The sequence below is a fragment of the Oncorhynchus masou genome, chromosome 9, assembly GCF_036934945.1.
Source record: "Oncorhynchus masou masou isolate Uvic2021 chromosome 9, UVic_Omas_1.1, whole genome shotgun sequence".
Taxonomy (NCBI): Eukaryota; Metazoa; Chordata; class Actinopteri; order Salmoniformes; family Salmonidae; genus Oncorhynchus; species Oncorhynchus masou.
The window spans coordinates 88,003,597-88,014,430 of NC_088220.1; the positions used below are offsets into that span (position 1 = coordinate 88,003,597).

Here is a 10,834-nt window from a genome sequence, read left to right on the forward strand (position 1 = left end):
ACTGCAAATGCAGGAACGCCCCGAATAACACCCTTATGAAATAAACTGCTGTATGTGATTAATTCGATAAAAAACGTAGGTTAATTTTTATTGGGTAACTTTGATCCGTTATATATATTATTTTTATTTGGTCGAAATTCATTGAGCCTTGGTATGCATACATTTAATAAAACTATTCGAGTGAACGTTGATTCAAATCTGCTACCCATCAATACCTTATATCAAGGCATGTCACTGTACTTGTGGATGTGACATTAAAACTTGAAACATATATCAAGTAATTGTTGAAGTAAAAGTTTACATAAAAGGTTTCGTGAAATAGATACGTGAAGGTTTTTAATTTTGTCACTCAGTAATATTCCACCAATCGCCACACAAGCCTCGGCGAGTTGCTAGGTAGAATATGGTAATACATGCAACGCAGCCACCTCTGCAGCTACCATTCTGAGGTAAGAACAACTTCCAACGTTTTTCATGAAATATATCAAAAACTCGGGGAGAATTTCAGCTTCATTCCAAAAGTTCAATGTCAAGATCATCTCCTTGTAAGTATCAATCAAAAAAAATCTAAAAATATCGCTCTTGGGTAACACATTTATATCGATAGAAATATACAGATTTTCATTTGGGGTCGCTTTCAAATGTGGTTGTTGTTGTTTTAGGTCCCATCCAAAATGGAGCCTCTTCTTCCTTGTTCTCCGGCAGCTCCAGGCTCGGCTCAACTAGAAGGGGGGACGGGTGGGTCCAGACCAAATATTTAAGGGCTCCGATAAATTATAGACCATTTACTAAATACAAAACAGTATTTAATAATGTTATGAATACGATTTATGATGTACATTTTTCAAGATCGGGTTATACATTAGCGTTAAATGTAATAATGTGGTGAGGCCGCGGTGCAGTAAATGCCCGGGTTTCTACAGTGCTGATTTTTGTGGTATGGTCCGGTTGGAACCGACAAAAAACCAGAGGGGTCAAAAGTAAAGGGGGAAATACACAGAATTTACACGATACGGGCGATATGTGTTATAAAAATAGAAAAATAACACAATTTTATACATTTCGTGTTATCGTTGCATAATGATCCGGTTTTGACTCCATTGTCATTGCGCGCTCACCGGTGTGCTTTCCGCGGTGTTTCTGTCCTACCCCCGTAGAGTGGTTAGTTTGACTGCTCTTTGCGATAAAAACCCGGCATGCTGGTTTATTTTTGGGGGTTACATTTTTTTGTTGTTTAGCCCTGTCAATGGAATGGTAGCTAGCAAGCTAACCATCCCAAATAATAATGTCACTATATTACCCTCTTGATAGTTACATTGTTAGCAACACAAGCTAAGCGAGCTAATAATATACGTTGACCCATTTGTACAAGGGCGCAGTCAACCAGCTGAAATACAAATCCCCATCCTCTCGCTAGACTATTCTACGTGTAATGGTCAGGTGCTATGATTATGCAATCAATGCCTGTTCAGAAATGAAACAGCTAGATCCTTGTGTTACTCTGAATGTATTTCTGAAAGAGAGAACAACCTAATTCATACGTTTGTAACCACAGTAATATTTTACTGTAGCGAGTCAACAAACAGCATACTACCAGACGGCTAGAAACAATTTATTTGCATCCATGCATTTTGCACTATTTGTAAAAAAATAAAAATATTACCATCTCATTTACACATTAGAGATTGTCACTTTTTAAAAACAAAGAAAAAATACATCTCCCTCATTAACTTCCATCCCAGAGTTTTTAAACCGGTAACTCTCTGTTCTGTGGTTGTCATGTGATCATCAGTACAGTCTAACTCTCTGTTCTGTGGTTGTCATGTGATCATCAGTACAGTTCTGTGGTTGTCATGTGATCATCAGTACAGTCTAACTCTCTGTTCTGTGGTTGTCATGTGATCATCAGTACAGTCTAACTCTCTGTTCTGTGGTTGTCATGTGATCATCAGTACAGTTCTGTGGTTGTCATGTGATCATCAGTACAGTCTAACTCTCTGTTCTGTGGTTGTCATGTGATCATCAGTACAGTTCTGTGGTTGTCATGTGATCATCAGTACAGTCTAACTCTCTGTTCTGTGGTTGTCATGTGATCATCAGTACAGTTCTGTGGTTGTCATGTGATCATCAGTACAGTCCAACTCTCTGTTCTGTGGTTGTCATGTGATCATCAGTACAGTTCTGTGGTTGTCATGTGATCATCAGTACAGTCCAACTCTCTGTTCTGTGGTTGTCATGTGATCATCAGTACAGTTCTGTGGTTGTCATGTGATCATCAGTACAGTCCAACTCTCTGTTCTGTGGTTGTCATGTGATCATCAGTACAGTTCTGTGGTTGTCATGTGATCATCAGTACAGTTCTGTGGTTGTCATGTGATCATCAGTACAGTCCAACTCTCTGTTCTGTGGTTGTCATGTGATCATCAGTACAGTTCTGTGTTTGTCATGTGATCATCATTACAGTCTAACTCTCTGTTCTGTGTTTGTCATGTGATCATCAGTACAGTCTAACTCTCTGTTCTGTGTTTGTCATGTGATCATCAGTACAGTCTAACTCTCTGTTCTGTGTTTGTCATGTGATCATCAGTACAGTCTAACTCTCTGTTCTGTGTTTGTCATGTGATCATCAGTACAGTCTAACTCTCTGTTCTGTGTTTGTCATGTGATCATCATTACAGTCTAACTCTCTGTTCTGTGGTTGTCATGTGATCATCAGTACAGTCTAACTCTCTGTTCTGTGTTTGTCATGTGATCATCATTACAGTCTAACTCTCTGTTCTGTGTTTGTCATGTGATCATCAGTACAGTCTAACTCTCTGTTCTGTGTTTGTCATGTGATCATCAGTACAGTCTAACTCTCTGTTCTGTGGTTGTCAGGTGATCATCAGTACAGTCTAACTAATCCTGGAGCTGCCAGCAGCTGCCTGAGGTTGGTGTGATCAGGTGGTGACCCTGGTAACTGGTTCCGGGCTGCAGCCATGGAGACCAAGCAGGAAACATCCCCTGTGTGGAACCAGGCAGGGAACAGCGAATCAGGGAACACCACTCAGGTAACCTTTACTGTACTCCACACGTGTCCAACTCATTCCACGCAGGGCAGAGTGTCTGTGGGTTTTCCCTACACCCTTTGCACCTTATTGATGATTTAAGGTCACTAATTAGTGAGGAACTCTCCTCACCTGCTTGTCTTAATAGAACGGAAATACCTGCAGGCACTCTGCCATCCGTGGAATGAGTTTGACACCTCTTCCGTACTCACTCATGTCTTACAAGTAGGGGGAAGTTGCCCCTAGATGCTGATCTTGGGTCAGTTTTGCATTTCCCCCACTAATGGTTAAAGGACCTCATCTGACTCTGGGTCAGTAGATAAAGGACCTCATCTGACTCTGGGTCAGTAGATAAAGGGCTTCATCTGACTCTGGGTCAGTAGATAAAGGACCTCATCTGACTCTGGGTCAGTAGATAAAGGAGAACATCTGACTCTGGGTCAGTAGATAAAGGAGAACATCTGACTCTGGGTCAGTAGATAAAGGGCTTCATCTGACTCTGGGTCAGTAGATAAAGGGCTTCATCTGACTCTGGGTCAGTAGATAAAGGGCTTCATCTGACTCTGGGTCAGTAGATAAAGGGCTTCATCTGACTCTGGGTCAGTAGATAAAGGGCTTCATCTGACTCTGGGTCAGTAGATAAAGGAGAACATCTGACTCTGGGTCAGTAGATAAAGGGCCTCATCTGACTCTGGGTCAGTAGATAAAGGACCTCATCTGACTCTGGGTCAGTAGATAAAGGGCTTCATCTGACTCTGGGTCAGTAGATAAAGGGCTTCATCTGACTCTGGGTCAGTAGATAAAGGGGACCATCTGACTCTGGGTCAGTAGATAAAGGGCTTCATCTGACTCTGGGTCAGTAGATAAAGGGCTTCATCTGACTCTGGGTCAGTAGATAAAGGGCCTCATCTGATTCTCTCTCTCTGTGTGTGTTGCAGGTGCATTTTGAGGGCGGTACAGTAGCCCAGATAGTGTACAGTGGAGACCAGCAGGACAGAGGACAGCAGCAGCAGGTGGTCTACACAGCAGACGGTAGCTCCTACACCTCAGTGGAGTCGGCAGAACACACCCTAGTCTACATCCACCCGGCCGACGGCTCAGGGGTGAGAAACAAGGATTTTTTTTTTGTTGTTGTCTTTTTCTGCAGGACATTACCATTCGACTTTATTCCCCCACATACTTTTAGAAGAACTGTTTTGTTTTCTGAACCTGTGGTTTCCAGGGTGTGTTTTCTGACCAGCCACAGGTGGCCTACATTCAGCAGGATGGAACAACTCAACAGGTACATTTCTATTGAGACTTCTTGTTCCATGGATTTTGTATTCGAATAACAATAATGAATTTGAATGCTTATGGCCAATGCAAGTTTTCTCACATTGTATCGTACATAACTCTGGTACGTTCTATATCAAGTCAAGCAGAACTCTCGGTTGTTTTAGTAGACATGTGTTATTCTCTCTCTCGCCACCAGGTGACAGTGTTGTTGCCCAGTGGTCAGAACATGAACGCGGCCAACCTTCATGTCCTCAGTAACGTGGCCGAGGCTCCTCAGGCCCTCCTGGAGCCGGTAACACAGGTGAGGAGTCTGCTGAGCGATTAGTTCTTTTTTATTGAGTAATAATAAATAAATCATTAAAAAAACATGAATAGCATTGCATTGTGGGTTAAATGCTGTAACACATAGTAAAACAATGAAAGTCCTTGATGGCAGTAACTGTCCATTACTGTTTATCATTTATCAACCATCATTTATTCACATTACTTTAATAACACATTTCAGTTGTTGTGTATATTTACAAGTTTTATATATATATATATTACATTAGTTTTATATATATATTACGTTAGTTTTATATATAATATATTACATTAGTTTTATATATACAGTGCCTTGCGAAAGTATTCGGCCCCCTGGAACTTTGCGACCTTTTGCCACATTTCAGGCTTCAAACATAAAGATATAAAACTGTATTTTTTTGTGAAGAATCTATAGTTGACAGTGCATGTCAGAGACAAAACCAAGCAATGTGGTCGGAGAAATTGTCCGTAAAGCTCAGAGACAGGACTGAGAGGTACAGATCTGGGGAAGGGTACTAAAAAATGTCTGCAGCATTGAAGGTCCCCAAAAACACAGACACAGTTTGGAACCACCAAGACTCTTCCCAGAGCTGGCCGCCTGGCCAAACTGAGAAATTGGGGTAGAAGGGCCTTGGTCAGGGAGAGGACCAAGAACCCAATGGTCACTCGGACAGAGATCTAGAGTTACTCTGTGGAGATGGGAGAACCTTCCGGAAGAACAACCATCTCTGCAGCACTCCACCAATCAGGCCTTTATGGTAGAGTGACCAGACGGAAGCCACTCCTCATTAAAAGGCACATGACAGCCTGCTTATAGTTTGCCAAAAGGCACCTAAAGACTCTCAGACCATGAGAAACAAGATTCTCTGGTCTGAGGAAACCAACATTGAACTCTTTGGCCTGAATCCCAAGCGTCACATCTGGAGGAAACCTGGCACCATCCCTACGGTGAAGCATGGTGGTGGCAGATAGCCTAATGGTTAGAGCATTGGACTAGTAACCGAAAAGTCACAAGATTGAATCCCCAAGCTGACAAGGTAAAAATCTGTCATTCTGAACAAGGCAGTTAACCCACTGTTCATCGTCTGCAGGAAACCTGGCACCATCCCTACGGTGAAGCATGGTGGTGGCAGCATCATGCTGTGGGGATGTTTTTCAGAGATAGGGAGACTAGTCAGAATCGAGGCAGAATCGAGGCAAAGATGAATGACGGAATAAAAATATAGATGTGAGGGACGGGACGGGACGGGGGGGGGGTTGTGCATTGATAAGTACACCAAAGACGGCATTAACGAAATAGGAACTAAAATAAAGACAGACAGAACTAAAAAATAACAGATATTTCGCTTAATCACTCAGCACTAGGAGTCGGACTGGGCCATCAGAACAGAAAAGGTCCTTTGCAGTTCAGACAACAACAAAAGCCGTCACCCGACAGTGTTTCCCGGTAACCAGCTGAGGGATAAATGTACCCACTCTCAAATTCATAGACAAGAGTTATGGATGCAAGGACTAACCATACATGATATACAAATGATAGTTTTAACCATGTTTAAAGACTTTACAGTGTCTTGACATTTACAGTGTTTACAAACGCTGGACTAAAACAGTTTATATTTTGGGTTCCACCGTCGTAGTACGGATGAAGCCTGAGCTGGAATGTGAAGCTAACTGAAGCTGGTTAGCTGGTAGCTGTAGAAAACCCAGAGGTGATGGAGCTTTCTTTTGTAGGATCCCCCTCCTTCATGAGCTACCCCTCTGGACTAAGAGGCACTTTCAGTGTAGATTCTCCATTGGGCATGGAGAAGGTAGCTCCCCTGGAACAGGGTTGGAGTTAAAACCTACAGGAGAAGGTAGCTCTCCTGGAACAGGGTTGGAGTTAACCTATAGGAGGGTAGCTCTCCAGGAACAGGGTTGGAGTTAAAACCTACAGGAGAAGGTAGCTCTCCTGGAACAGGGTTGGAGTTAACCTATAGGAGGGTATCTCTCCAGGAACAGGGTTAGAGTTAAACCTCCAGGAGGGTAGTTCTCTCCAGGAACAGGGTTAGAGTTAAACCTCCAGGAGGGTAGCTCTCTCCAGGAACAGGGTTAGAGTTAAACCTCCAGGAGAAGGTAGCTCTCTCCAGGAACAGGGTTGGAGTTAAACCTCCAGGAGAAGGTAGCTCTCCAGGAACAGGGTTAGAGTTAAACCTCCAGGAGTGTAGCTCTCTCCAGGAACAGTGTTAGAGTTAAACCTCCAGGAGGGTAGCTCTCTCCAGGAACAGGGTTGGAGTTAAACCTCAAGGAGGGTAGCTCTCCAGGAACAGGGTTGGAGTTAAACCTCCAGGAGTGTAGCTCTCTCCAGGAACAGTGTTAGAGTTAAACCTCCAGGAGGGTAGCTCTCTCCAGGAACAGGGTTGGAGTTAAACCTCCAGGAGGGTAGCTCTCTCCAGGAACAGGGTTGGAGTTAAACCTCCAGGAGGGTAGCTCTCTCCAGGAACAGGGTTGGAGTTAAACCTCCAGGAGGGTAGCTCTCTCCAGGAACAGGGTTGGAGTTAAACCTCCAGGAGAAGGTAGCTCTCCAGGAACAGGGTTAGAGTTAAACCTCCAGGAGGGTAGTTCTCTCCAGGAACAGGGTTGGAGTTAAACCTCCAGTTAAACCTCCAGGAGGGTAGTTCTCTTCAGGAACAGGGTTGGAGTTAAACCTCCAGGAGGGTAGCTCTCTCCAGGAACAGGGTTGGAGTTAAACCTCCAGGAGGGTAGCTCTCTCCAGGAACAGGGTTGGAGTTAAACCTCCAGGAGGGTAGCTCTCTCCAGGAACAGGGTTGGAGAGGTCTGGTCAACACCTATAACCATATCTTTTTATCCTTTCTACCCCAGGGTCAGCTGTCTGTGTCCAGTTCCCTCCCCTCCATGGCTGGGATGGTTGACCCCTCCTCCAGCCCCTTGGGGGCCACATCCACAGAGGACTCTGATGAAGAGGATGATGACGAAGATGACTCGGACCTAGATGACTGGGAGCCTAGCGCGCCACAGGCCTTTACACCACACAACCTCTGTGAGTGTCTTTACCTCCCTGGTGATGGGGCCTCCTGGATGTCTACTAGGGACAGGAGTTTTACCTCCCTGGTGATGGGGCCTCCTGGATGTCTACTAGGGACAGGAGTTTTACCTCCCTGGTGATGGGGCCTTCTGGATGTCTACTAGGGACAGGAGTTTTACCTCCCTGGTGATGGGGCCTTCTGGATGTCTACGAGGGACAGGAGTTTTACCTCCCAGATGATGGGACCTCCTGGATGTCTACTAGGGACAGGAGTTTTACCTGACTGTGACAGGACCTCCTGGGTGTCTACGAGGGACAGGAGTTTTACCTGACTGTGACAGGACCATCTGGGTGTCTACGAGGGACAGGAGTTTTACCTGACTGTGACAGGACCTTCTGGGTGTCTACTAGGGACAGGAGTTTTACCTGACTGTGACAGGACCTTCTGGGTGTCTACTAGGGACAGGAGTTTTACCTTACTGTGAAAGGACCTTCTGGGTGTCTACTAGGGACAGGAGTTTTACCTGACTGTGACAGGACCTTCTGGGTGTCTACTAGGGACAGGAGTTTTACCTGACTGTGACAGGACCTCCTGGATGTCTACTAGGGACAGGAGTTTTACTTCCCTGGTGATGGGGCCTCCTGGATGTCTACTAGGGACAGGAGTTTTACCTGACTGTGACAGGACCTCCTGGATGTCTACTAGGGACAGGAGTTTTACCTGACTGTGACAGGGCCTTCTGGGTGTCTACTTGGACAGGAGTTTTACCTGACTGTGACAGGACCTCCTGGGTGTCTACTAGGGACAGGAGTTTTACCTGACTGTGACAGGACCTCCTGGGTGTCTACTAGGGACAGGAGTTTTACCTGACTGTGACAGGACCATCTGGGTGTCTACGAGGGACAGGAGTTTTACCTGACTGTGACAGGACCTTCTGGGTGTCTACTAGGACAGGAGTTTTACCTGACTGTGACAGGACCTCCTGGGTGTCTACTAGGGACAGGAGTTTTACCTGACTGTGACAGGACCTCCTGGATGTCTACTAGGGACAGGAGTTTTACCTGACTGTGACAGGACCTCCTGGGTGTCTACTAGGACAGGAGTTTTACCTGACTGTGACAGGACCTCCTGGGTGTCTACTAGGGACAGGAGTTTTACCTGACTGTGACAGGACCTCCTGGATGTCTACTAGGGACAGGAGTTTTACCTGACTGTGACAGGACCTTCTGGGTGTCTACGAGGGACAGGAGTTTTACCTGACTGACAGGACCAATACTGCTTTGTGTTAATACTGACAGTACAAATGACAATGAACTCATTCTTTATTTCTGTTTTTCTTCTCTCCTTCTCTTACTCTTTCCCTCTCTCTCTTTCTCTCCCTCCTCTCTCCCTCCTTCTCTCTCTCCCTCCTCTCCCCCCTCCTCCTCTCTCCCTTTCTTTCTCTCCCTCTTTCTTTCTCTCTCTCTCTCCCTCCCTCCCTCCTCCTCTCCCTCCCTCCTCCTCTCTCTCCCACCTCCTCCCTCCTCCTCTCCCTCCCTCCTCCTCTCCTTCCCTCCTCCTCTCTCTCCCTCCTCCTCCCTCCTCCTCTCCTCCTCCCTCCTCCTCTCTCAGGGTGCGAGGAATGTAACGTCTCCAACACATCAGTGTGTGTGAAGCATGGTGCCCTCCACCCCATCCCTAACCGTCCAGTGGTGTCCCGGGCACGGGCCAGCCTCCCCCTCGTTCTCTACATAGACCGCTTCCTCGGGGGAGTCTTCTCCAAGAGACGCATCCCCAAGAGGACCCAGTTCGGCCCCGTGGAGGGACCCCTGGTCAGACAGGGACAACTTCACGACCACTACATCCACCTCAAGGTAAGTTGACCTCTCTGTTTTCTACAAGAATTTAGAATCTCTTCTCTACAAATTCGACCCCAATAACGACCGTTGAATATGCGTCAACAGCAACCTTGGAAAATCCTCTGCATTATCATTAATAACAGCAGACTCGTACATTTCCTCAATGAAAACAATGTACTGAGAAAAGGTCAAATTGGCTTTTTACCAAATGAGCATACGACAGACCACGTATTCACCCTGCACACTCTAATTGACAACCAAACAAACCAAAACAAGGGCAAAGTTCTCCTCCTTTGTTGATTTTAAAGAAAAAGCCTTTGTCTCAATTTGGCCTGACGGTCTGCAATACAAATGGATTGATTTCATTCAACTGAGTTCTAAACCTCCTCTTGGAGGTAAATGAGGAAATGACATGTCTAATTTGAAGATATTTTTTTTTTTAATGGATCTTGGCACATCGAATTCACTGCAGAGCTCTTGAAAGGATTTCAGTGTAGTGGTTTTCTGATGAAATAGGTCTGAAAAGGTCCTGATTACTAGAGCCGAAGATTAAAGTTGGCATCCCTCAGGGCTTTTGGCAAGTCTGGGTTGCCTACTATAGGCGAGTGAGAACATATTTGGGAGGAAAAGTCCAGGTATTTCTTCCAGTCCCTCCACGCTAGTAGGGTGCTGTAAATCACAAAAGGTTTTGGCTGTTGCCCACTTCACTAAAGTTATTCATGAATATAATTGAGCTTAAGGGCAATGAACCACAGGATTGGGCTTCTATCTGAATCCACGTTGACTCTTGTCTGTTTGTGATCCATGTTAGCATGTTGCGGATTTGGGCAGACCTGTAGTACAATTTGAAGGGAGGGAAGGGCAAGACCACCCTTCGATTCGGGTTTTCGATAGAGTGGAAAACTTGATCCTAGGTTTTTTATTGCCCCATATAAATTTGGTGATGCTTTGGTTCGTTGTTTTGAAGAAGGAACCTGGGAGATCGGAGCATCTGAAATAAGTAGTTCAGTCTAGGGAGGACGTTCATACGGATGACATTAATTCTTCCTACTAAGCTAATTGGGAGGGAGATCCAGGTTTGGAGACCGTTCTTGATTCGATCCAGGAGTGGAAGATAATTTTCCTTAAAAAGGCTATTCAGATCTGGTGTTATGAAGATCCCAAGGTATTGAAACCCCTGTGTTTTCCATTGGAAAGGACATAGTGTCTTCATAGAGCTGGTGAGTGTAAATATTGAGAGGGCAGACATTGGATTTGTTCAAATTGATTTTATAACCTGAAAACTTGCCATACTGAGCAATTGTGTCTAAAATGAGAGGGAGGGATTTCTCAGGGTTGGATATGTAGA

At 45.2% G+C, this 10,834-nt stretch overlaps 1 protein-coding gene across 3 annotated transcripts in view; it reads left to right on the forward strand.

Annotated features, from left to right (window-relative positions):
• Positions 1-416: 416 nt before the first annotated feature.
• Positions 417-10,834, forward strand: part of prdm10 (PR domain containing 10) — a 62,217-nt gene continuing 51,799 nt past the window's right edge. Inside the window, exons 1-8 of one of the 3 annotated variants that reach the window (XM_064975358.1) lie at positions 420-545; positions 663-738; positions 2,878-3,050; positions 3,986-4,150; positions 4,270-4,329; positions 4,519-4,623; positions 7,485-7,662; positions 9,260-9,501. In XM_064975358.1, the coding sequence (XP_064831430.1) occupies positions 2,979-3,050; positions 3,986-4,150; positions 4,270-4,329; positions 4,519-4,623; positions 7,485-7,662; positions 9,260-9,501 (822 nt within the window). In that variant the 5' untranslated portion in view covers positions 420-545; positions 663-738; positions 2,878-2,978. Of the gene's footprint in view, positions 546-662; positions 739-2,877; positions 3,051-3,985; positions 4,151-4,269; positions 4,330-4,518; positions 4,624-7,484; positions 7,663-9,259; positions 9,502-10,834 lie in introns of all 3 variants that reach the window. The other 2 variants (XM_064975356.1, XM_064975357.1) reach the window with 2 other exon arrangements.